This window comes from Serinus canaria, chromosome 5 (assembly GCF_022539315.1).
Source record: "Serinus canaria isolate serCan28SL12 chromosome 5, serCan2020, whole genome shotgun sequence".
In the NCBI taxonomy this organism is placed as follows: domain Eukaryota; kingdom Metazoa; phylum Chordata; class Aves; order Passeriformes; family Fringillidae; genus Serinus; species Serinus canaria.
In genome coordinates, this window is record NC_066319.1 from 26,616,220 (window position 1) to 26,643,796 (window position 27,577).

Below are 27,577 nucleotides of genomic sequence, written 5' to 3' on the forward strand. Positions count from 1 at the left end.
TTGCACAGCTTCTGTTTCTGAGTGGTCTCCAGCTGTAGCCCTTAGTGCTCTGCTGATCGACTCCAGAGACTGAAAAAGTTATGAGGGAAAGCTCTACTCTGCACACCGGGAAAAGGTGTGTGTACATGCATTTTGAATGCAGTCCAGGTTTTTAGGAGCAACCATTTGAATGTGGATGCAGAGATAATCTTGGTAATTAATTCTTTGCTTTTCAGGCTCTCTTGATGCTTTTTGCTGTATTTTGTGCAACTGACAGCCAGCAGATAACAATGCTTAAATTAATATAATTAATTAATCTGTATATAATATGATGTACAGATATTCTTTGAAATGTACACACCCCAAAATTAATGTTCTTTTTATGTACAAGTAAACTACTTGATTGCCCCTTGTTGAATTGATGGCTGGTGTTAATCAAGAAGTTGAAAACTAGGAAAAACTATTTTGGGAGGGTGTGGCCAATGTGTGTTAATTTTTTGTTTGTTCTTAAAGACATTTTGAAAGGCTTACAGCAAAGCATAGAGTAATGTTTTCCTTTTTACCCTTACTTAGTGAAAATTAAGGGTATAGTTGGACTTAGCATTGGTAAGAATTGTAAAAACTGTGTAGTTTGGCTTTAGCATTGGTAAGAATTGAAACAAGTTAAGTGTTATTAGTACCTGAAGTAGTAAACTGAGAAACAGTTCTGATATCTTTTTTACTAAATACCTTACTGATACATTATAAGTTCAGAGCTGGGATGTAAAGAGACAGGAAGAGGAATCAAGTCAGTGTTCATACTTTGTTTTTTCTTTGCTGCCTGTTATTGTCTCACATTGGTTCTCAGTTGCTTGGCTTTCCCCATGATAGGAGAGATTACCCTGCAATGATATATATTGGTATATCCTCCTGTTGTTTATTTTAGGAAGACAAATTAAATGTTTGTGTATATTTATATGTACACACACTATTTGTTATATACATGCACGTATCTCATTTTAAAACTCAGTTCCCCTGAGAACAAAAGTTTCTTTTCCTTGTGATGCTAGTGTAGTTTGGGAAGTTTGGTTTGGTTTTTTTCTAAACATGCTGAAGTTTTTCGTTTGACTGTTTGTACTTTTATTTTAACCTTGAATATAATGCTGTATTTTGGAGTTTATCCTAATTTCTTGTCTTTGATAATGTTGCTTTTGTTATTTCTAGAGTAATGGTGATCAAAATATGCATTAATTATAACTGCAAGTTTTGTTTTAGTCTATTTTTTAATTTTATTTTTTGAAGGGCTTGTAACTAATAAGACTTTTTGAAATACTCGTTTGGTTTCGCAGCCTGTGTGTGGTACAGAGTTCTGGGGTGGATTTCCAGCTATCAGAGTGGCTGCTTCCCTTTAGCATGGACAATCCAGAACCTGTTGTTCTCTGGAGCTGCATGTTGTGGGGCAGTCAGCCTGCTGAAATGCTTGTCACCTTGTCTGCGCTGTGCATCGTAATGAGGTCCAAAGTTGAAACTAGTCCCAGAAGTCTGAATAATCTCCAAGTAGCCTCGCTATGGTGTAGTTCATAGGTAAAAGTGCATTTTTGTTTGGATCCCAAGTTTCATGAGGATGTTGCAAGATTTCAAACTTGACTTAATCACTTATGCTTAGGTGCGGCCTTACCTGCTATGCCTGTGTACACCTGGGATTCCTTGAGCATTTCCTTTTCAACTCCTGCATATGTCATCTGGTTATTTGTCAAGAATTTCATTCTTGTTTACAGTTTTATAACATCCTTAACAATACTTTTGGGAGTTTAAACTGATATTTCAGGCTTTTATTTCTCCCTACATAATGGATTCTTTCATGCACTTCCTGAAAGGAGAGTTTGCTGTGTTTTGGGGAAATTACTACACTTGGGTGGAGAAGAATTTAGCAAAGTATTTTCCTATTTAAATTTGATTTTATACCATTTGAGAACAAAATCCCAGCACTGCCAAATTCCTGGTGGGAGGAGAGAGAGCCACAGTTGTAAGACCGCTTTAAGAGATTCCAATGATGACAACTTAGGATCCCAAATACTCACATATCTGAAACTGGCAGGGAAATCTGACTGCCCCTATGATTTAGTTTGATATCATTACTTCAAAAATTCTGAGTTGAATTATTCTCTTTGAATCTTTTGTGATAAACTCTAGATGTTATCCTGCATGAGACATGATATATATTTGGGACAGTTCCATAATATTTAATTACCAATACAAATTTTATTTGGATTTTTTAATGGAAAGCTATTGTATTTTCAAATATTTATAAAATATAAGTATATATAAGTAAACAGTGTGGACTTTCCAAACAATACTTGTTTAAATTAACATGTTTTAAGGGAGGTTGAGATGTCTCTGGAGAAAAAAAGCAATATATTAAAAACAAAAGCTAGACTTTTGTCATACTAGTGAAGCATTACTGTACCCTTAGGCATTCTGGTTATTAGGGGCTTAAGCTGCTCTTCTTGAATAACTAGAAAACCTTTGCACGTAAAGAGTGAGATTGTAAGTAAACAACTGTTCTAAATGTTGCATTTGATTATCAGCCTCACTTTTTTCTGATTTAATTTCAGCATTGAAGTGGTCTTTCATTATGCTGATTTTCTAAATACATTTAAGAGTCAAAAGGATATTTGAGACATTTCTTTCTCTCTGAAGTATGGGAACTGCTTTCCTTCTGAAGTATGGGACTCCTTGGTTTAATCCTTCTTTGGCAAAAGCAAAATATTTCAAGTATGGTACTAGATGACTTATTTTGCTATTGCAGCTTTCTTTCTGCAGAAAATGTACTGTAAATGTTTCTGTAGAAAAATTTGATCTGTGATAAAAAGACCTTTTAGCGCCTAAGAAGATACAAAAAGAATGTGAGGCTCCTTATAAACAATGCATTTTAATCTTGAATTTCAGATGTAAAGACTAAACATTTGAAAAATTGAGGAGTTAAAAACTTGAGAAGTGTGATATAGCTGATACTATATTTGGGGTTTGCACTTGTTAACAGTGAATAAGGGGCTGCCCTGCAAGAAGCTTTATTGATGTCAATGATGACATTTTTCTATTAAAATATGAACAAAGCTATCTGAGCTTTTTTTTTTTTCCAATATAAATAAACCTACTTACCTTACCTTTAGAGAGGAAATTAAAATGCAGAGAGCTTTGTTAGCAAAAGAAGTGCAGATTTGAAGCCTTGATTTCTAAAGTTTTTTTCTGCAACCGGAAGAGCTCTTTAATAGTAATAATTACTACTGATAAAAATTGTACACTAGAAAATTCAGTTTCCTTATTCAGGTAATCTCTCCTGGCATTTTAAAATGAACCAGCTTGCCTGTGCACGCATGTATGCCACGATGCAGGTCTTTGTTAGTCTGCGAGTGGCATAAACATGTATTTGCTGAATTCTTAAGCACAGGAGACAGATGAGGCTGGGGTGGACTGGTCATAAAGCAAATGCATTTCTAACACAGAGGCAACAGAGCAAGGCTAGAGACCCTTCACTGGCCACCAGCTTGCACTGTTGCTTTTTAGCCACTTCATGGATTTCTTTGCCAGGCACCTCTGTCAGAGGTATCATTAGGCAAGTATGAGAGCAAGGGCAGTGGCCCAAATACTTGTCAACACCAGCAATTGCTTGACCACATATACACGGATATTTAGTTAAAGGGACAGTGTATTTGGTACTTGAAGTTGATGTTAAAACATCCATCCAGATGCTGCTGCTTCTGTAATGACTAAAGTGACGTTAAAATGGCTTTTACTTTTTTCTTAACAGAAGTTAACAGAAGTATTTCCCCAGTGGTGATAAATCAATAGTCTGTTCCAATCCTGATCAGCAATATTCTATTGTTAGAGTACTATAAAGTTCCTGTTGATATTTGTGGAAGAATGACATTTAGATGAAAGAGCAAAGCACTTTGTTTTTAAAAGACAACCCACAAAGCAACATTCTCATGCTCACACAAAATAAAAAAGTGCCAATATAGGAAGATACTTAGATTTAGAAATTCTTAATACTTCTTTCATGAGAGATACTGATATTTAAACTGTATTTGGAATTTTGATCTCGAATTGTTAATGCTTACTTCAGCCTGTATAATACCATAATAGCACACTCCAAGGACCATGTGACAAAAGAAAACAAGAAAACTCAGTGGTTCACATGTTACTCAGCTGAAAAGCAGAGATGGCACTAATGTTTGCAGCAACCCTTTGGTGTCAAATACAGAAAGATTTATGATGCAAAAAAAATTCCAGTTTTCTATATTCTCTTGAGTTTGAGATCTGCTTGAGAGGGATTTTGAGTATAATTCAAACCTGCATAAGATGTTTTTCTTCTGCTCTTTTGTCAAGGTTTAGGAATGGTACTCCCCAGTCTAGTGCCAGCACTCTCCAAACCACACACTGGTTCTCTGCCTTTTCTCCTTCTCTCCCACTTTGATGGGCTGAAGAGGAGAATTGGAGGCACAAAAGGCAAAGATCATGGGTTGAGCTAAGAACAGCTTACTAGAAACAGCAATGAGATAAGAAGAGGAGCAGTAACAGCAATAAAATAGCTAATGGCTCCCTCTGCCACATTTTCTCACCAGAAGCAAATCTACAGTTTCAACAATCACCCTTTTCCCTAGAAGAATTTCCCTTTCCTCCATCCCAGCAGCAATGACATGAGATGGTGTAGAGTAACCTCCATGACCTAGCTGTGCCCCTCTTGTCTGCTACAAAAAATAACCCTGTGCTGGCTGCAACCAGGACATCTTCACATCACGAGCATTAAATAAAAAAGACTGAACCTGATCTCAGGCTGCATGGAGAAGTCTACAGTTATACTTTAATTTTCTGAGGCAATATGGTTTTACTGAGGGTTTGTACCACTTTAGTTTGGATAATATGCTACAAAGGTGCAGGATACCCCTAGACGTTTGGAAAGCTAAGCAATCTATAGGGGGGTCCCTTTTGTCAAAAGTAAATTTGAGGATCTCATTTGCCAGTGGAGATTGCAATGCTGTAATAGGGTCTGTACCAGCAGTTCTTACAGAGATCTGTTTCAGGAATATAGCCTGGAAATTGAAGCTAGGGGAGCTTTCTAACATATTAATTGGGTTAAAATAGTTAAGACTTCCCCATATTCTTCCCAAGAAGGCAATAGCTTTGCATAGCCTTTTAAAATCTGAAGTAAAATCTTGCTCTTAGTCTCTTTTAGTAGCCTGAAGTGCTTTTATTGTTTTTCAGTGGTGTCCCACCCTTAAAGGGAAATGATGATGTATGATTTCATTGAGTCTTTTATTCATACTTGGACACAACATGCTGCTTATATGGAAACTGAAATGGGCAGCAATAAGGAACAGGTGCCCTGAGCTTAGAACAAGTCATACTCTTTGCTCTCATGCAGAAGAGCATTAGGTCTTCCAGTTGTGGAACTTCCTGTATCTAATACACGAGTCTACACTTGCATCTACAAGCTGTTGGACAGCTATAGGACAAGTAGGACTAAAGGCAGGCAGACCTGAAAGAGAAGACAACAAAATGCAGTTCAGGAAGCATTTGTTTTCTGGTGCCGTGGGACATAAAACAACAAAATGTTTCCAGTCTGCTCCCTTTCTTGCAAGCTCACAAGTATTTGACAAGTACTTTACTTCGTTTGTGCCATGTTATCGTCGTCGTTTAAAGGTGAGGTAATCGTCTTCAACGGAGAGGCTACAAAACCATACTCTGACCTAACACTCAGTGGCATAATGTGAGTAGAAACGGAGATTCTGCCCCACGCAGAGGAGTTGATTGATGGGCCCTCCTGATAGGCGAAGGTGTGGTATGTGAGTCTGAATTTGCATCTCTATGGCCGGGTGAGTGTTTTGTCAGCAGGCTTTGTAGAGGAGCCCAGAACCCTCTCATACCTCCTTGAGAAGCAGCTGACATCGCTGTTCAGAAATGTTTTTTGGCACCCTCTGTTTACTTCCAGCAGATAAGGCACATAAGCCTTGGGTGAAATAGCAATTTTTCATTGAATTGCAGATACATCTGCTGCGGGCCCTCTTGACTGGCTTTTTCCTGGACATTGTGATTAAATGTCTGAATTTTAGTTCTCTGCTGAATCCTGTAATGTTTGTTCTCGAAATCTAAGATGTGGAATGGTGTCTTCTGGATTGCACTCTAGAAATGTGTGCACAGAAATGAGTGCTTCAATTTCTGTGTAGAGCAGATTGTGTAGTTTCCTTAGCCAGGTTACTTACATGGCTTTCAGTCATGTCAGTGAACAAAGTTATCATCTCCCTGGTTCTGTGCACTTAGGTGATTTCAGTCTGCCTCTTATGCAGAGTTATTTCATACTTTTCTGTTTCTCGGTTGGGTAACTTTGGTAGTGTCACTGAAAAGGTCAAAGATGGAAGAAAAGAAAGTGGTAGATCAACATTCTCCCTTGAAGCATGGATTGGGGCATTTTTTACATCTCTCAGTTGCTCTGTTGTGGGTTTTTTTTAATTGTGAAGATGAATAGAACTACTCAATTTTGCTATGTGCTATAAAGCATTTTAAAACGACAGTTTTTCTTTCTGAGTGACTTGATTTATGAGAGTACAGTTTGGAGGTGGAAAAATATTCTTTGTTCAGTGACAGCTCTAACAGAGTAACTGCAAGTGACAGAATCTGCTTGGGAAAGTGCTCTAGGTTAAGTGTAGGATGCCTGGCTGTTTACAAGTAACCATCTAAGCGATACCGTTTGGATATGTGGAGGCAATGTGAAAATCTATTGACATCTTTAGTTACTCAACTAGTTTATTTTTGGGAGCTCATGAATTGGCAGGACATACTGACCCTGTCTGTAGGGGAAAAGCATAATGGCTTTGAATGCAGGAGACTTTGTGAATATTTTGTCAAGTTACTAATATCTCTTTGCAGCAACTGTCATGGAGATTTTAACCCTTTGCTTCCTCCCCCGAACATTTTTGCATATTGTTGATATATTTTAATGAAAATCTACTAGTCGGTCAAGACAAAATGGCTTAATGCATCCTACAACAGATTTGAAGAGTATGAAGTTTGCTTGCATGAAAAAGGGGGAAAAATATTTGGTTATAAGATTGCATGTTTGTAACCTTTTGTAATATTAAACTTTCACTTGGAACACCTATAGGTTGGATTCGGGATTGGTCGCGGACACAAAAGGCTACAGTGTAGGAAGGACAGGGCAGTCTTGCACACAGGTAATTTTGGATTGTAAGGAAGTAAGGAGTTGGGAGAAGTTGTATTTATGTTCAGAAACACAGCTGTATTTTTTGTGAAACTGATACTACTTTTGCTCTATGTGACTAGAGAGGACCAGCAGACAAAATCAAAAACTGACAGTAACAACTGCAAAGTTAACACTTTGCCCTTCCTATTATAGGGTTTCTGCTTGTGACTGATTTACACAAAACTATTACCCACTGTGCATAAGAAAATGAAAACAGGAAGGCTTTCTTGTAGTGTTCTTTTTGTAACTTCTACTTATGGTCCTGATTTGGAGAGCTGGTGCAAGGCTGAATAGAGTAAATAGGGAGCTTGTCATGGAAGAACGTGGTTTTCTTTTGGCTTTCAATATTCAGTGTTCTGACACCATCAGGAAATCTCAACTGCATTGTCAGATTAGTTGGAAATAATTTTGTTGCTGGAAATAAGTAACTTCAGAACATTTTGCTTAATGATACTTGCAGTCATCTTACTGAAAAGCTAAAGTTGTGTTTGTAACTCTTAATTATTCCATATCCCTTTATTCATTCACACAATTAACTTGAAGTCTCACACTAGCATTGCAAGATTTCTTCCAAATGCTGAACTGTGAGAGAGATGAGTTACCAATCACTTTGAAGGGAAAGAAACACTGATTTGCTTGTGTAACACATTTTCTGTGTTACACAAGCAAAATTTAGAAGAAACCCAACAGATAAAGAAATAAAATAAAGCACTTGTTAACGCTGACTGGACACACTGAGACCATTTTGTTTGAAAGGTGTCTCTTCCATCATACTTTTTTTTAAGTAGGAGTGGTGGTGGGTTTTTTGTGTTTGTTTAAGTGGTTTTTTTTTTGTTTGGTTTTCTGTTTTGTTTAATGTTTTTAAATTTGAAAAGGAAGATCGGGAAAACTCATGTTTTTGGAATGATGTCAGCTTATCTGTTCAGCAACAGCCCAGTCCCTTACTATTATTAAATACAATTGCTGGAAAAATTGGCCTTGAGGCAGGAATGTTAATTTATTTTTGATGGGTTTTTTTTTTCTGAAGTGTATTGGACATTAGTTTCAAACAGTTTTTTTTTTCCCCTCAGTCTTATCAGTGCTACTTTTCACCTTACTTTAGTAAATTTGTGACTCTGTTTCAAAGTTATATAACTAATAATTTTGGATCTTTCCTTCCAGTGCAAAAGTTGAAAATGAAGCTGTGTATATTCATAGCTTGTAGAAATGCCAAATAAGCAGTATGAACAACGGAAGAGGCCGTATATTAAAAACCAAATAGATTGAAAAATCCTCATTCAAGACCTAAATGACATGACTGAAAAATCCTCATTCAAGACCTAAATGACACGAGTGTATTGCATAATGCCTTTCTGTGCGGGACGCCGTGCCCGTGCTGCAGACACCTACAGCCTGGCCAGCCTCTGCAGGCTGTGCAGTGCCCGGCTGGCCCTGGGGGCCCTCACTTGGTGGAGTTGGGGCTGGCTGTGCAGCAGCCGCAGGTCGAGGCTTGCCGGGCTGCCCGAGGGCAGGGGCAGCTGCCGGGTGCCTCCTGGGGGGGCAGCCTGTGCTGCTCTGCTGCGGGGGGACACAGACCCTTTGAGAGATAATGTTTCTTCAGGCTATCAACTCGGGCTCTTGCTCAGCAGCTGAGGCATTTCATTGGGAAATGCAACATCAGAAAAGCATGCTTTTAGACTCCAAGTGGCTTTGGAACAGCTGTACTGGAGCAGCTAAATAAATATAACCCTCTATAAGAGGAAATAACTTTTCTAACAGATATATGCACAGATGGATTGTAATCATGCTGAGCCCAGTGTTTGCCTGAGCAAGAGAGGAAACCTTTTAATAGTGATCTATAAATGGAAATTTGTGCTTATACCAGCTTCTTCTAGCAGCAACTGGACAATGCTACTCCTGCCTAGTGGGAATTTGAAAAGCATCGCAGGGAGTTGGAAGAACTAGATCAGCTAGGGAGACACCGGCCATGAGCTAAAACAGCAATGTATATTAAAATTTATTTAATGCCTACAGAAGTGTCTGGGCAAAAGCAGTTTTTTACAGCAGTGTGAGTGGGCCTGGATAACACAGAACTGAGCTACTCAGCATGCTTGGAGAGAGCAGGGGAGCATAGCACTTCTGTCAGGGGGAAACCCAGTGTTTTGCTACCTCCAAAATGCAGAAAAATAAGATACTAAAACATATTTCAAATTTGGAACATATTTAGTAATTGCAGATGCACATCCTAAAATATTTTATAATAATAAAGCAAAGCACTGAGCTGAAATCATATGCAGACAGCACTTAACAAGAGTTGCTGCTTCAGGAAGGAATTACAATTGTAAAATAGTGGATCTGGTAAAAGTTCACCCCGGGTTTGGTTTTTGTTTTTTTTATTCATGGACAAGGGAGTTCTTTAATAAATACTTTCATGAAGTACTGTCCATCCCTTTATTTTCAAATTTTAAGATATTTAATGAAGAGGGAGTTGTTACTGGTGGGATTTTGCTTTAAAACAGCAGCTCTAAACTGAAAGTAAATAGGTAGATTTACACACCAACCTGTGTATCTTAAAATAAATTGATGGCATCTCCTGACAGACATGATGCCAGTAATCCAGAGGAAGCCTTGGGGCCATGTGATGAAGTTGCATGCTTTAAAGAGTAAAACGTGACTTTAAGTTAGTGCATACATTTGTAATTGTATGCCTGTATTTTTTTTCTTGGAGGAAAAAAAAAAGGTGGTGGTGGTGGGGGGTGGTTCTTAAGCTTTAGTGTGGGATGTGGGATGGAAGAGGTGGTCAGTGATTGCTTTTAAACACTGAGGTTTTCCAGAGTGCCCGGGAAGGACATGGTGCTGCTTTTATGGTGCACGTTCATCTCTGGCAAGAGCTTGCTGTGCTGCACAGGCCAGTTTTCCACAAGCCTCAGCAAAGTTGGTCACTGTGGAGATTATTCTTTCCACATGTCGATTTTGTGCATGAAGCTTCTTGAGGAAATTGAAGCCAAAATTCAGAGTCAGAAAGTTAATTGTTTTCCTTGCCTTTTGTGTGTCTGTGTGTGCTATTTACTTGGAGGGAGAGGGAAGAGAGTGTTAGCCATTTACATGTATACATCTTTCATTTCTTCCCAGAATGATGGTGGAAAATATTCTTAGTCTGGTTTAGGTTAACAGCTAAGTCGCTCTCAGTAGTAGATAACTGTTGTAAGTACACAGATTATTAGCAAGAAACACATCAGGCCTTGGATTTTGTTGCTGAAGAATTAGTTCTCCACAAGGAACAGGAAAAAATTGTGTTTGTGTTCAGCTGAGGAAATTTTTACTGATGCAGCTAGGCAAGCATAGTCTATTTATTGCTATGTTCTTTATTTTAAACCGTTTTTTCAAAGACTGCCAAAAATGTCATTTTACCTACTTAAGGCATAAAAAACTATAAAATGGGAATTGTGGAAGGCAGTTTCCGTTTTTAACACTGGAGCTGCAGATACACATATTTTAGAAGTTGACTAGAGAGCTAGTGAAATGATGCTGGGAGCTGAGGAACTGACAGGTGGGGTTTTTCCAGCAGCTGCTTTTAAAAAATTGAACTTTTAAATCCAGTGTCTACTGAATGATAAGGGGAGCTTAGTGTATGAAATTTTTCAAATTATTTTTAACAATTTGCAATATTTGAAACCATGAGCAGTTTTCCCAGTGATATTGAAAAAACTGGCACACAACATTCTCTCCATATATAAGAAAAAAGTGCTAATTCCTCTACCATACAAATATCTGTGCATAAAATTAAATACATATATATTTATTGGCAAGAAAGATGTTTTAGAAAACCTTATATTTCTTCAAGGAAGGGAGTTAAGTACTATAATAAAAATTATAAACAACTTCTTTTTATTGGATGCAGCTTTTTATATGTCCATGTCTATCTTATTATTACCAGGTAGGGTATAAGTAAAAAAATTACATTAAAGAAGTTACCAATTATGAAAAGCTACCTTAAAAAAAAAGAGGGGGTGACGCACCAAGAAGTTATTATTGTGGCTTAATTGGGTGAGTGGTTCATGTCTTTTGGAACAGTTTGAACTGCCATGATGTCTTTGTGGAACTAAGTATGTTTAACTGGAAGGCATCATATTCTAGAAAATGGACAAAATCTACTGGAAATGTAAGAGCAAGAGGAAAGGGATCTGGAGGGAATGATACACTTGTGGTTTGAGGAGAGTTTCTTCTTTCTGCTGGTTTTTTTTTGTCATCTCACCCTTTTCTCTTGTTAGCTTCTTGTGTGTTGCAACATAAATGGAAACCAAATGGTATCCAACCATCGTGCCTGACCTCAGTTGAAAGCGTGAATTCTTCAGCCCTGGGCCTCTGAAAATACTGCTGGGGGAATAATCCTGTCTCTGCACTAGTGCTGCTGTGAAGCTTTATGCCAGCACCAGGGTCACAAGTCTTGCAGAAAGTGAGCTGAAGACACCTTTTTCACAAGGTGTGGAAACCTTGCTTAAGCAGAGCCACTGAGTTTAGAAACGTCTGCAGTAATACAAACTTAGCCTGCTACCTGCAGGATCTGTATATGTGTAAAAACTATTCTTTTATTTAAACTTTTTTTCTGGTGGTCTAATGTGCAGATAGTAATGTGTGTGAATTTCCTTCTGCTTTTTTGTATATTTTTGTGGCTCTGACAGTACTTTTGTGACTCTGATTTGTCAGGTTTTGTCAGCAAGGGAAACTTTTGTGCAATGTTCAAGATTTTCAGTAAGACAGAGAGAGAACAAAACCAAAAATACAAGTGGAGCAAGACTTAGGAAGAGCATTGACTTAACTATTTAACCCTCTGTAATAGGTGAATGTCATTGGTTATGTGCAAATTAGTACTTGCCCCTTTTTTTTAAGTAATACTGTGACAGCCTTCCTCATGCATAGCTTTCAAGGCTTAGTTCTGTTGCTGTTTTTTGTTTGTTTGTTTTTCGCCCCTGTAAATAGCTGTGACAAGCACATGTCTTTTTATGTAAAGGGAAAAATGACGCTGCCAATTTCATCCGTACTGTTTGTATTTAAAAAACTCTGGGCTCTATTTTACTTTTTTCTGTGAAACTTAGCTATATTTCACAACCAAATGTGTGATGGTTCTGACTATCCCTTCCTCCTCTCACCCTTTCAATGATAGAAATCTGACATTTGCTGCTGCAGGTCAAAACAGTAGCCAAGGACCATGGTGCTCCCTGACTTCTGGGGCCCTCAGAAGGGGCAGTGGGAGCAGTGGCAGAGCTCTTTCCACACTCTGCTGAAAGAATCCTTGTTCCTGTAGTCCAGCTGCTGTGATGTGTGCTGTCCTGCTAAAAATCAGTACAGGTTGCTCTTAACTTGTCCAGGTAAAACAGAACATTCAGTCAGAGGGTTCAAGGAGTGGAAGACAGCGGGAGCTTGTCCCTGCGCAAGTGAGCTCTGAACACTTGTGATACCTTTTTAATAGATACCCATCTTATTCCTTTAACACTGTGTAGCCTCTGTTCTAGGTAGTCTCTCAAGGCATCACATGCAATTCCAATGCATCCATTCCCTGTGGGCCTGAAAGCTGTTTCTTATTTGTGGCATCTCAGTTGTGGGAAAAGAACAAAAATTCTTTTCCATTGGAGTGGTGGTTGGGAATGTGGTTGCGAAGATGGGAGGAATATACATGTCATGGTAGTTGCTGAAAGCACTCTTACAAGGTTTTAGAGCCCCCTTTTTTGATTCTCTGATTCCAAATTGCGCTTTTATGCTTATGGTGCTCATAAGCATAAATGCTTATAAGCATCTGATGTAAACAGATGAAAGCTTGTATTGGCATTAATCAACTAATATATTGGTATAAATAAATACCTCCCCTTCTTTGTTCATGATTTTGTAATTGCATGCAGGGAAGGAATTGGGTACGATTCTTCAGCATTTTTATCTAATTCCTAGGCAAAATTAGTAACAATGTCATGATTGCGCCTGAATAGGTCTGCCTAGTATCCTGAATTTCTCTGTGTCTGCTGGACACCACCACAGCCAAGGCTAGCATATGTGCACATAAGTCTTAGAGACGACAACTCTAGTAAAAGCTAGCATGATATTTTTAAATCCACAATAAACTATTGACTGCTGTATGTTTATCTGAAGTTTATTAATATGCATGGCATACGGTCTCGTGGGTGGGCTGAAATAGGAAGAAATGTTTTGGAGAGGTTTCATGTGCACTTTAGCCAACCTTAGGATGAGATTTCAAACTGAGTAAGAGACTAAATATGATTGAAAGGCTAGGCACTAACCTGACACTGAGTTAGGTTATCTCCTTTGTCCTAGACCCCTTTGGGCAAGTAATTTTAAAATCTCCCTCTCCCAGACTTAGCTGTCTTCAATAAGAAGGGAATAATAGTAATTCAGTCCCTTAAAGAAACATTGTCAGAGTAAGTGCGTTAAGAGTATACTGCTTATGCATTCTTTATTGCTGTTACACTGTGATTGTGAGGCCATGCAGCCATGTGAAATAGAAATTGCTGTAATTCGGTTTCTGTACTATAGCACAGGGAATGAAGCCATGGACAATAAGAGCAGTACACCTGCCTAGTGTTGTCATTTTCTTTAAAAAAAAAAGGAAGCCCAAAACCCCAACCACCACAGATCATGCAAGTGGAAGAGCCTTTGCCCTTAGGCTGCAGTTCCAGGCAGAGCTTGAGGAGAATGCAAAGGCATTACAGAACACTGCATCTATGGATTATCAGAGGTCTCTACTATGACACTGACGTATATATTTTAATGTTAGAGCCTTTAATGTATACAAGTGAAATTTCACGTGCTTTAGAAGACTGGGACTTTTATATAAATTGCCTTAAAATTTACCTCTGGATGGCAGTTCTGCAGTGTACTTAAAAAATAGCGTTCTGTAGTAGTTTCTGAATTTGGTATAACTGTTCAAAATGAAGATGCTTTACTTGACATCTTGCAAATGCAGTCTGTAGACAAAACGGAGATAAAAGAAATACAGAAGAATAACCTCATCTTGGCTGCCTTTTTGCTTTTTAGTGCAAAACAGGCTGCTTTGTCTCTCCTTTTATATCTGTTAGAAATACAGAATATTGCAAGTGACACATGTTGTGAAGTTGAATGAATTGGTGTTGAGATATTTCTTTAACTATTGCTAAGTATTATGTAAATGGTAAGTATTCTAATAACAAGAAGTTTGTTCATGGACAAGTTCCTTCAACTACTTTCTGCAGGAGAAATTTGTCTGTGGTATAATAACTGGTAGAATGTTTTTTTGCCTTGGTGGATTCATAGATCTTTTCCAAATGGGGAAGAACTGTGTAATAAATGTAAGCCTGCTGATGAGAGATTGGATGTTCATTCTTCCTGTTTGGAGATGTGTTGAAAATAATAATGTCATCAGATGCTGTGGGACATAAGCTGGACCACTTGAAGTAACCTACTTGAAAAAAGAGAGTGCTATCTACCTGGTGTGAAAAAATCCTTTAGAATCCATTATCATAAAATCAGAATGGTTTGCTTTGGAAGAGACCTTAAAGGTCATCTCATTCCACCCCCCCCCCCCGGCAAAGGCTGGAACACTTTGATTTAGTCCAGGTTGCTCAGAGCCCCATCCAAACGGGCCTAGAACTAGATGACTAGATGCATTATGGATTGTAAAGGAGCATCAGTCTCAGAGTTTCTTTGGTGTGAGACAATCAGGTTAATGGAATCCATATACCTAAAAATATGATTCGTTCATTAGCCTTCATTCCAAAGTGAAAACAATACCATGTAAGGGAATTTATTTTTTCCTTTATGCTTAGTGATTTCTTTTGTAGATGGTCAAGTGTTTAGTGCAGATGATCTTACCAGCTTTTCCAGTAAGTTTCTGATCTTCCAATTTTTTATATCCTGAGTTTCTTTTCACGGTTTGCAAGGACTTATTGGTCCTGTTAATAGCAATTACATAGCCTGTATTTTTAGCAAATACAGCTGTTCAAAGTGTAATGTAGGATTATTGAATCAAAATGTTATGACTTCAATAAAATATATTTATATTCAAGGACTTGCAGAGTAAACTGTGCAAGTGTAGAATACTTCTGATCTGCTTAAAACTCATAGAAATCCATCTACAGGTGGATTAATGTGTAAACTTTAGTTTTTCTCATAGTATTGCACTTAATCATAATGACCCCATCTTTATTTTACTAATAGCTGAGTCTTTTGCTCAGTTTAAAACAGCTATGTAAGGGTTCTTAAAAAAGAACACTTTTCCTCGTGGTGTTATTATTTTCTTTCTAGTTATAAAGTACAGAATGAGGGGCTTGTTTGGTTTCAGGTAGTTGTGTTGAGCTGAATCTTTAGGAAATTTCTGACTTTGAGTCCCTGTGAGGCTGATGTCACTTATGCCCCATAGTGGAAGTGCTTTATAATGCTAGTAAGGATACAAATAAGCCACTACAGAAATGGAAGCGCTTTGTATTTGATCCAGTATTGGTGCCAGCCATCTGCTCTTTCCTTCCTCCACTGAAATCCTGTGGCTAAAAGGAGGAGATTGGCCAGGTGTCTGTCAGGTAACTGGCAGAGAGCTCTGAAGCTAGAGACCTGAAGAGTGCTTTGATTTTTTAATTAAAGGTTAAGAAATCATAGTGGTCTTTTAACCCCTGGAGTCTTAAAACCTTACTGTTTTAGTTTTCCACTGTGTGATGATCCTGCTTGCCCACATCTTTCAGTGTTCCTACTCCCAGTACTAGTGTGCATTTGCTTAGCTGCATTGTTGTAATGCCTGACAGCCACAGTCATGGCCAAGAGCTTACTGTACCTTATAACAGACCAGCACAGTAAAGAGACCCTTTTACAGTCAACAGCGATTGCAGGAATTCTTAAAAGACATAATTTTAGAAATTTAAACTGAAGCCCTGTCAGTGCTGTAAAAGACTGACTGCGCTCAGTCAGTACTGTCATCTGTTTGCTGCAAGTGTGTGGATGTGGGCAAGCCAAGGTCAGCACTGCTTCAGCTTAGATAACTGCTGATAAACAAAGATATTTCTGGGTCAAGTGAGATAGAGGCAGGCATGTGACAAAAGAGCAACTATGTTATTGTGCGACTTTTTTCCTTCACTTTTTGTCTTACTCCCTGTTCTTTGGTTATCACTACCCTGATTGCATCACATCTGAAATTAGACTTCTAAGCCCTTTGTGGAAGACTCTCCATCTAGGCAGTTAGTGGCTATTGTTAAAGATAATACAACTTTTATGACCTCAAAATACTCCATTAATATCAAGGTTTTGGTTTCAAGTATTATTTTATAAAACAACTTGAAGTGGCCTGCTTAAGGTGCATGTCCATAGCAGAGTTGGAAGCTGATCCCAGATCCCAGGGTTCTGCCTGTGATGTGTAGTCTCAGCTATTGTGCAGGCAGAGTTGAGTGAGTGATGATGCCTGCTTGACGATCTTAAGAATGTCTCTGCCAAGGCCTCAGGCTGAGGTATTGAGTACCTTTGCATTTTTCATGAAGAAACCTCTGGGAATGGAAAGTATCGTTGTCTCTATGAACTTTCACCATTATCTTCCCTTAGTTGTAGCCCATTACTCCTTGCAAAGCCTCAAAAGAATCTGTAAAACACTCAGACTTTGTTGTTCTGTACACTGGATGTCTGTGCAAGCCATCCAGTGGTTTTGGGCTGGTTGAGATGGGAACAACTAAACCTGTAGCAATCTTTCCTGTTGCAGCTCAGTGCATTCAGTTGTGTTTTCTTCTCAGGGCCAAAGTGCGGAGAGATTTGGTCTGTCTCTGGGGTGTCGGTGCAATTCTGCAGCTGGTGTGTTTTGGCAGGAGAGGCATTTGGAGTGAAGGATGTGTTGTGGTCCTCTCAGGCATGAGAATGAGAGGGCAGGGAAAAGCTTTTGGCCTGCTCTTTGCCATTCTGACTTTGGAGCCTGCTGTGATTCCTGCATGTTAGTCTCTGTTGCTAGCAACTGCCTTCCCAGACAGCTCCAAACAAAAAAGCTTAAAATAACTGTCTAAGGGCTTACAGTCAGAACTGTTAACCCATTTCCAGTGGGAAAGGATTGTGTTCCTGTAACTTTACAATGCCTGAAAGCAGCATTTCGTACTCCATAATTATTGTGCACATTCTGCTCTCTAAGACTGCCCAAACATCTTCAGATCAGGGTTTATCATCATAACAGATTATAATGACAATTATTCCTAACTTCAGTACAGTTTATAAACATTAACCAATATAAGAAATGTGCCATGTGTGTATTTTATTAAAGGATAAGCCTGGTCTGTGTTGCCATTTGTAAAGATGGGCTTTCCTGTGTTTGCGTTTACAAGAGTCAGGGTTGTGGAGGTGCCTCTCTCATAGTGCAAGACAGAATACTAGTCTGCTGCAAATCATGAATAATTTTTTTGATGTGATGAGGTTTGCATGAAATTTCAATTATTTTGGAAACAGCACTTATTTTTGGTTGAATAAGTGAAGATCTTACATCTTTTCAATAGCTGGTAGAAGCAACATTTTTAGTTCCTTTAAAAAAAATCTGCTTGTGGTTTTTCTTCCCTTTTGTTGTTTGTTTAATTTTCTGCTAAGTTTTAAAATTTTAGTCTGTCTTTTTAGTAGTGTTTCTATATCCTCCATGCTGATTTTCTTCTGGTGGAGCTGTTTGTGTAAGCCAGGTTTTGTTTGGCTTGTTATAAGGATAAGACTAATCAGCACTTGATGGGCATTTTCTTCGTAGCAACGTTTTATCTCTTCCTCATCCATTAGAAAAAAATTATGTGGAAAATCCTGGGTGTGTTTTGAAAAGGAAACCTCCAATGCTTGTAACTTGTATTACAACTTGTATTTTACAACTTGTATTGAGGAAGACAACCCCAAAAGATAGGTTATTTATAGGTTCAGCAACAGTATATGACTTTCCCCTCATAGAACTGTTACCTGAAAACTTCCCTTTGAGGTGTATCTGAGGTGCTTCAGACCCTGTAATTCAAAACACCAAAATCCTTCTCTGTAACATCCTCCATCTGTGTGCTTAGATGGAGTGTGGAAAAACTGTGGTAATGTGGATAAATAAAATCACATATGTGGATGTAAAAAGTAGGTCCAGATAGAATCAGAGTGCATGCTTTGGTGAATTTGAAGACCATCGGAACAGAAATGTACCTAATTAAATAATATTTAAAGGGTTGTATTTTCACTGTTTGACATTTATTACCTCCTTTACCATAAACCAAAATCTTTTCTTGAGGTAGGATTTGTATTTGTGGATTGATTACTTTGTGAAGTGTAGTTCATGTATTTCCATTTGGGTATGTATATTTTTCCCAGACAATATGGTAGTTCTACATTTTGTGTTATTTTGCTTGCTATGGATAATTAACCTCTGATGCTGCTGAATGTCAGGAATGGTTTAGATTGGAGCAGTAGTTTGTGGTATCTGGTGGTCCAGTACAAGTGACCTGATTTTGCTGGCACATGGTCCTCCACAGCATGACCACTTTCTCACGTTTTACCTCACAGAGCTGATGGGTTTCATTTTTGAGTCTCTGGTTAGTAGAGTGGTTTAATAAAGCTTTATTAACTCCCATCCTCCCAAAATGGGAAAGTGAAAGTGGCAGCACAGTGATTTTAAGCGTGTCCTCAGGGCAGAGGCGCCACTGTAGTCGGTCATAGCATCAGTCTTGCTCTGCAATAGAAATGGGCCAATCACGTGAAAATTTGGGCAGGTCATATGCAAACTACTTATTTAGGTATGTGTTTGCTAGCCCCAGGCAGGCACCTTCAGGAATCAGTGGAAGTTGCCAAACTTCCTGGATGCTTTGTTTTCCCTTTTGTTGACTGTCTGCGAAGCAGCTTTCCTTTCATCTCTTTGTCTTATTACAGGCCTGCTGTAGGATTCCTTTTTTTGCTATGCAGTGTTACACAACAAGTAAGCCTTCCCCATTTCATAGTCTTTATTGATTCTAGGACTTGGATCTGATAAGTTCCCTGGATTAGTTTCATACTTGAAGGTGTTAGGAGAGATGACTGATACCTAATTACATTCTTTTATAGTGGGCTTCCTTTAAACTGCAGGACTGCTCAATTGGTTCACACTCCTGGAAAACACACCTTTTGCTATAGACACAGATGCATTCAGGATGGCTGGAAAATGCCATGCCATTGGTGATAAAGTGACAGAAACATAAAACCATCATCTTTATATTTATGTATTTTGCTTTCTTGCACAATATTATGTTTTCTAGTTGCTTTGAGTTTTCCCCTGCTTTCTTCAGAACATAGATTGCTGTGCTTAACTGTATAGAATTCACAAACATGGTTTATTTTCTGTGCTGTGCTGTTATCCTTCCTGTTCAAGGTGTCTGAAGGTGGTGAGTGGGAGTTTGAAAACAATCTGCAGGATCTTTGATGTAGGTAACTGTCTGGAAGAAAATATGACAAAGTGAGCGTGCAGGAGAGGCTTTGGAAGGAGGGATTGAGGCTGTTTCCATATACAGCAGAGTAAGCATAGGTTATGTGCAATAGGCTTTGCAAATCTTTTACAAACACAAAAACTGACCCATGCTCTCAGCCTTTTCTCTGTTCTCACTCAAGACTTTTGCAAATGGTGCTAGTGGTTTCACAGAGGCAGATTTCTGCTAGCTGGAACAAGTTTGTGATGACCTGTAACTCTCCAGTCATTTTCAAAAATGCAAACCACAAAAGCCAGAAACAGAATCTACCCCATTGAGCCTCCTCTGACCTTCTATTGCACTGAAGGAATTTAAACTTTTTTGCCTTTTCTGCACATGTGTGAATAGCACACCCACTTTCCGTCTTTACAGGTAGATTTAATTAAACCCATGTTTTCTTTCAGGTTTGAAGGGGAGCTGGTAGCTATTATATTATATTGCTTAATTTTTGACCTTGCTTGTTGTGTGATCTTAGAAGTGAGTTGTTTCCTCTGTTTCTCTTCCTTATTATTAAAATATGTATTATAATTCTTTACATCTTTCATAAATGTGGGATTTTACCATAATAATGAGCAAATTGGAGAAGGAAGGTTTGATTTCTCTGTCTCAGAAGGACACAGATAACTTGCTGCATTTGTCTTAAATGTAAGATTGTTCTTGGAATCTGTCCATCATTCCTGGTTGAAAGTGATTGAGCTGCTTACCCCGAGGAGAACCATAATTTCACTTGCTGGCAGCAGGAGGACTTAGTGAGAAATGATTGTCATCACCCTAATCTGACAGATTTCCTGTAAGGAACAGTGACAGCATTGTTGCAATTAAGGCTGAGAATGTACATTAGCTAGAACAGAGGAACACTTTATTTTACATGAATAAAACCCTAAAAGAGAGGAATTTAAAAGTTAAGATGGTGGAATAAAAGATGGTCTACAACTGCAACTACACCTTGTTAGTATTCTCAGCATCCTTAATTTTGCTGAAGTTTGAGGACAAATCTGAGCCTTTCCTGAGTCATTTATGCAGCATTCTGTCAGAGAGAAATGCTTGCAAATGATCTCAAAGGAGATTGAGGAATGTGTACAATTTAAACTTGCTTATCATGCCAGATAAAGCTGATGTAGCAAATGGACTAAACAAAGCACAGGACAGCACAGCCCTCAAAAAGTAAGCTGAAGAGTAAAGTTCAAGATTACTACAGTGTGTGAGGTCATGAACTTGATACGTGAAACTGTACAAATATATATATGCTTAGTTAAGAGAATATTTATAGAAATGGAATAATGGTGGATAGTTACCAGTTATACAGGCAACAGTTGCCAGTTATACAGGCAACAAGTTTTGAAGAGAGATAGAGATATTTTACATTAAATGGTTACCTTTGAGGGTTTTTTATTTGTTCCCTAAATCAAATAATCTTTAACTTTAGTTAAGGTTTATATCATGCTCTCTAGGCTAATAATAAACTGTGACAAGACAGCTGCGCTGGGTAGGGATGTCTCAATAATTCTGCTTTGAATTGGGTAAAATCTGCTGATGGGTGGTCTGGCTGGTAACAGCCTAGGGAGTAGCTCTGAGTGTCTGTGCCCTGCACCCTTCCGATATCTCTTTGAAGGGACTTCATAATTTCTGAACTGAATCCTGGATGCAGGAAAAGACTCCACAGTCCTGTTGTATACTTCAGGAAGTCCTTCAGCATTCTTTGCATAAATTTAGCTCATATGGTGTTTTATATGTGTTTATGATTTTTGTTTAATGCATTAGTGCAGATATGCTAGAGAAGTTTTTAGCTAAAAATGCTAACTCTTAACTTTTCTCAGTAAGATGACATGAATTACTTTCCTTAGGTATTTTTCCTTCCAGAAAATACTGCATATGTGCCCATTGGATATGTATATCTAATTTGTCATTCTTTTTAGGTGTGAAAGAGAAAGCCTTGCAATATCAAAAATCCCTTAGAAATATGAAAATATTTACAGTATTAAAGGAGGTGATGTACAATTTGTTTTAATCTGGAGAAAGTTCAGGAGAAGTTCTTGAATGTCAGAAGCTCCTGGAAGTGAAAAAACATGATGATGTTGCATGCCAAATCTTAAGAGTTACTAAAACAAAATATACTGATGCTAGGTTCTGCTTTTTCTCTGTGCAGTTTAAAAGCAATGCTAAGTATCATAACACTTCTGTATATTTGGAGGCAAGACACTGTATCTTCTGGGAATTACAGTATTGGAACTGGCTCTGTGCTTTATTCAAAGGTAAGGAGTGGTCCAGGGTGTATTGCTCCAAAGCACTTAAGCCTGGAAGCGTGTTGCCATTTTCCTGTGCTACTGCAGGCTGACTCTTGTGCTGAAATTCATGTAAAACAAAGCAAAGCAGAAAAACCCCAAAGCTGGTAATTGGCTGGGATGATGATTGTGTGAGCTCATTCCCCCAACCTCAGGGAGGGAAGCCTGTTTAGTCAGCCAGCAGTGCTCATGCAGTGAAGCTGCCAAGCATGAGCTTTCCTGAAGCATAGTCATGCTGCAACTTGAACATTTATCACTGCAGCTTAAACTATGAACTGTTATTATTAGGATGACATAGAAAATATTTTTCTGTAGATTTTCTATGTAGAAAGAACTTTTAAAATGCAAATTTTGTGATACTTTCTTTTACTATCAAATACCAGATGCACCAAATCCTCCTTTATCTTGGTGATCTCTTAGGATGTAGTTATTTTTGCATGTAACTGGAATAACTAGGATGTTCAGTAAACATGTTTTGTTCAAAGTACCTTAAATCTCAGTTCTCCCTGGTCATGTCCTTTTCACTATCCTGGGTTTTGTGCTGAATAACAACTTCAACTGTACATATTCCTTTTCCTCATTTAGGTTATCTCTGAACTTACTCCTTTTTATACTTTGCATCTTAATAGTTTTGTTAGATCTCTTTCCCAGATTGCTGCAGTTCTAAACTGGTCTGAGTTAGACCTTGTGATGCTGGTGTCTTCTTACCTAGTAATAGAAAAAGCAGAACCAAAGTCCGCACAAGTGTAGGCTTGGAAAGTTGTGCTAATGCAATGCTTTTTACTAATGTGAGAGTCCTCTTTCTGAAGGTCTTCTGGGTACTTTTCTGCGTGGTAGCTGCAAATCTCGGCCACGACTATTAAGAACAACATCAGCTGGGTGCTTTCTTTCTTTCTTTCTTTGGTTGAAAACAAGGACCCTTGAAGTTGAAAGTTGAATGCCATCTTTTTGACAATTATTGTTGTATTTTTCTTCACAGTGTAAAAAACGTACAGCAGATTTTCAGAAAACTGTCAGGTTAAAACTTGATCTACTGGTAATGTCTTTTGACTTCTAATATACAGAAAACCTTGCATTCTTTTTATCAGAACAATGTGACTGAACATTACAAAAGCATCAGTAGAAGGAAAATGTTGCCTAGCTTGGAGAGAAAAATAGCTTGTGATGATTTCACAAAGTAAGACTGTCAGAAATCACTCTTAGTAGTATTACCTCAGATATTGATGTTCAGCTGTTATCTCTGATACGTTTGCAGTACTGCAGAAAGAAAGGAGAGAGGATAGATAGCATTAAGGCTTCTGAGAGGCATATAGCAGCTTATCCACCTCCACATTTTTGCTACCAGGGATTCCGTTTCCTGCTGTAAGATGTTTTTTTCCTTGCCTAGTGAAATTTCGAAGTAGGAAAAACTTACTTTATGAAATCTTTGTTTGTGTACCAGTTGCAGTTTAGAGAGAATTTTCCATCTCACGTGACCATAATTTCTCCAAGAGTTATTTTCATCCTGTTGTGATAGTCTTGGGAAATGAGCTGAGACATTGTGCTTAGAGGAGGGAGGAATGCCCTGGCTCTGTGCTGCAGGGTGGCAGAGGTCCATGGTTTGTAGCCAAAGGCGAAGGGGAGGCAGTGTGGGGGAGCAGCTATGTAACAGCCTGAGGAAGTGAGTCACTGCACTCTGAAACACAGTCCCATGGTTCCAGTGGCACTGAAGCCAAGCTTGGCCTCTGAGGTGGAAGTTGCGTAAGTTAATTAAAACTCTCTGTCCTTTCCTTCTCATCATGTTCCTGACCCCACCTCAGTGTTAAAACCTGCACTGTACCCAGATCCATGTGAGGAAGCTCAGGTTGCAGGACTTCAGTGTACTATATAATTTTGGTTTATTATTTTTCATTTTAGAAAGTGGAATAAATAGATTACAGGTTTCATTGGAGGGGATGTGTTTGTTAGTCTTACCTGCTCCACTCAAGAGAAACTTGATTATGTAACAGAATGGATGTAGTAAGAATAGGTTTTTTACAATTTGCTGTAATTTTCCTGGAATGTATTGGCAGTGGGATTTAAAGTGGAACAGAATGCACACTGAAGAGGATAGGAATAGAGACTTACACTAGAATGTTAGTAGTGGTAATCTGATAATATAATTGAATCTAAAACTAAACATCTAAAAAGCTTTTAGTGTCCAAATAGAAATACTAGTGTATGTGTTCACACATTAGACCTTAATCCTGCAAGCTAGTCTCTTAGAGTTTGTGGATAGCTTTTCTTCATGGAAGAAGAGGATAGGAGGGTAGAGTTGTTGTAGAATGCCTGTTCTGGAAGGGCTTTCTTCTATTACATTTGTAGCTTTACACTAACAGATATTTGCTGATGTCTGTAGGCAGCTGTTACAAGAGCAGCTGCCTGAGCTACCTTTCAGTGAGTGTGTCCCGAGCAGGAGCAGTTTTTTTCAGCTGCTGAAGAAAACTTCTGAGAGAGCCACAGGTTGATCAGGCCCTGGCCCTAGGGCTTGGATGCTGGGTGGGCAGTTCTTGACTGGAAAGCATCTGTAATCTTTGGTGGTGTGTGTGACTGACTGATGGGCTGTTGCCTGACCCTCTTCCTTCAGCATACTGAATTGAACATCTTGCTGCATGTTTGGCTGCAGACTTCATGTACATACATGTCTTTTAAAGGTCTTTGGGAAATGTGGCCTTTTGGCAAGCCATGAGGGCTTTTTGTTTTGTAGTTTTGAGTTGAGATTAAAACCACATTATTCTGGCTACAGAAAGATGTGGAAGTAATTGGCCAGATCAGAGGTAGTAAAGACTAAGAGTAAAACTTTCAGCTTGAACTTAAGTGATTGGTCAGAATTCTGTGTGCAATAGGGAGTTGCATCATATAAGTACAGTGTGATACTTATTTTGTAAAACTGAGTTGTTTTGCATTCTTCTAGCAGGTCAGATCTGTTGTTTCTTCCGTTTATTATCCCGGTCTTCATTTCCATGGGAAATGGGACAGACATACACATTGTTGCTTATCACATGAGCGTTCATAGGCCAGTTCTGTCTGTTGATGATTCATTGCAATTGCTTCTCTATTTCAGGACCTGTAACTAAGTGGACCCTACTGACCTCTGAACCACAAAGTATAAGAGTGAAAAGAAGTGGGAGAAGCACACAAAGAAAAAGGAAGTGAATGCACTTTTATCTGGACTTCTTTCCTGACCTTTATTACTGAAGCTGAATGGAAAAGAAGGACTGCTGTGCCTTTCCTCCCCCAACCTCAGGGATGGGTGGATTATAAATACTGTATGTGTGGCTGGGAGAACAGACTGAACCATGAATCTTCAAGCTCAGCAGAAGTCTTCAAGCAAACGGGCTGGGAAACGAGTTGCCTATTTTAATGAGCAGGACATAGCAGTGCAGTCTAAAGAACCACAGCAGCAGCTTAAGGAAGGACAGTACTATGGTCATGGAGGGAATATACCAGTCTCTCAAACTATGGAGATTTCTCATCCAGGAGGATTAACAAGTGCACCCAACAACGTTGCTGTGATGAACTCTGTTTACAATCAAGATAGGGGAGAACCGGTGATGATGCCTCAGTCAGTAACAGCTGTCAAGTGGCAGAATTCACTAATGGGAAACCGGTTGCCAGAGAGGGGTGACAGCCACTGGCAGTCTCCACCTTCAGTGTGGAACCACAGTATGGTTTTTGGGGGCAACCCAAAAGGACCCCACTCCAATGCTGGTGCCCCAGGCTTCTATGGCCACCCAGAAGCCCTTAAAAGAAATCAAGAGAAAGGAGTGTTTGTGTCACAGCTGGATTTATATGGAGATGCTGTCCAGCAGATGATGTCCCAAAAGGCTCAGCTGGAACAGCAAGCCCTGGTTAGACAGCAAGCTCAAATGAATTCTTTTCATCAAATGCAGAAACAGCAGCAGCAGAATCAAACTCTGCCATTGCAGCCTTTCCAACTTGCATTTGGTCACCAAGGCCAAAAGCAAGGTCTTCCTGAGCTGTTACATGTCTTTCAAGAAGCCCCAGCTTCTTCCAGTCCAGCATTTACTGCACAACAAAAGCAGCAAGCTCTTCCCCAGCTACAGCTCTTTGAAAATTTCTATCCTCAGCAGCAGCAGCAGCAACAGGCTGCCGCACAAGCCTTTGGTCTGCAGCAAACAACTTCTATAGCACAGCCTCATGTGGCAGCTGCAGCACCTCAGCATCACATGATGCCACACCAATTTCAGCAAGCAGAGAGGAACCAGGAGCTATTCAAGGCATTAACAGAGCAGAACCAACAGACTGTGCTACCTCAGACGCAGATTCCCTTTCCAAGAAGGTCACGGAGACTCTCCAAAGAAGGTGGCCTGCTGACATCTGCAGGAGAAGTGTTGACTTCTAAGCAGGCAGAAGAACAACCTAGCAATTTATTTCTGCATCACTGGCAAACACATCAGCAAGAGGTCCCGTTACAGCAAACACCTGAGTCACTGGCCCACGGTAGAAGTAGCTATTTGCACCCCAAAAGATTGGATCTGGGGCAGAAGGATGTCCTGGTGAATAGTGGGCAGTGCCAGATGGAAACAGACAGGCAAGCTGCAGCCCAGAATGGTAGAGATGAGGAGAAGCAGGCAGCAGCACCTGAAGAAAACAGTCAGAGAACTAATGATTTTCAGAGTGTTAGAGGTGGTGTAATCCAGAGCACCCGACGGAGGCGACGTGTTTCTCAAGAAGCCAATTTGCTGACTTTGGCCCAAAAAGCTGTTGAGCTGGCCTCTCTTCAGAATGTAAAGGTAAGGTATGGACCCTAACCATATAGCATGTTTTACACTACAAAATAGGGCTGAAAGGAAAGGAGGTTATGTACATATGCAGATTAGGATGGTATCTTGAAGTGTGCAACAAGGGCAGCTCTGGTGTGGAGGCATGTGAGTTCAGCTACTGTAATTCATGGGAGTTGTGGGAGAACAGAGACGTAGTGTAGTGAAACCACTAAGGGACAGTTTTATTTCACGAACACCAAACGTTATTTTAGCCCATGACATGAAAATATGGATGTTTTCAGCTTAGGTCTCAAGGCAGTGAGGAATTTTGAGAGGCAGGTATAAGGAGCTTACTTGTTGTATTTTTACCAATTTAACATTCTGTTTCTTTTCTGTTAAAAGACTTAGGATTGCCTGCCAGTTTTTCCGTTTCAGCAGTTGAAGTGTTTCTAAAATGTGCTATCTAAAAATAACATAATGCAATTTACATGTTCAGTATTTCTCAAATATTAAAACTCTTAAAAAAGCTTCACTTAGGTGAAGGACCAATATCAGGCATGACAAAGGCCTGTCTCATGCAGCATCCTGTTTCTAAGAATGACCTGAGGGCTGTAGAATGACCTGTCTGCCCTTAGACCTCCTGTAGGACTTAATGGGGAAGAAATTTAGTTCTGACTGGTTTGGTAGTTCACTACTCCTAATCTTTTGATACCCCATCAGTCTAAACTGAACAGTATATATTCCATATGGCAAGATGACAGTGTTCAAAATTAACTAGCCTACTGGGAGATGAGTGATGGGATTTTTGGAGTTGGGTGGGGGTTTTTGGAGGGATTGTTTTTGAATTTTTATCTTACAGCTGTGGTTTATCTAATCTTTTATTAAGTGCTTCTTAGGAGGCACACT

The 27,577-nt window shown here is 39.1% G+C and overlaps 1 protein-coding gene across 3 annotated transcripts in view; it reads left to right on the forward strand.

The window, feature by feature from the left end:
• Positions 1–27,577, forward strand: part of MIDEAS (mitotic deacetylase associated SANT domain protein) — a 52,192-nt gene that overhangs the window by 4,379 nt on the left and 20,236 nt on the right. For 2 of the 3 annotated variants that reach the window (XM_009102035.4, XM_018907605.3), the window contains exon 2: positions 25,009–26,701. In XM_009102035.4, coding sequence (XP_009100283.1) covers positions 25,244–26,701 — 1,458 coding nt within the window. In that variant the 5' untranslated portion in view covers positions 25,009–25,243. Of the gene's footprint in view, positions 1–21,790; positions 21,897–25,008; positions 26,702–27,577 lie in introns of all 3 variants that reach the window. The other variant, XM_018907606.3, reaches the window with a different exon arrangement.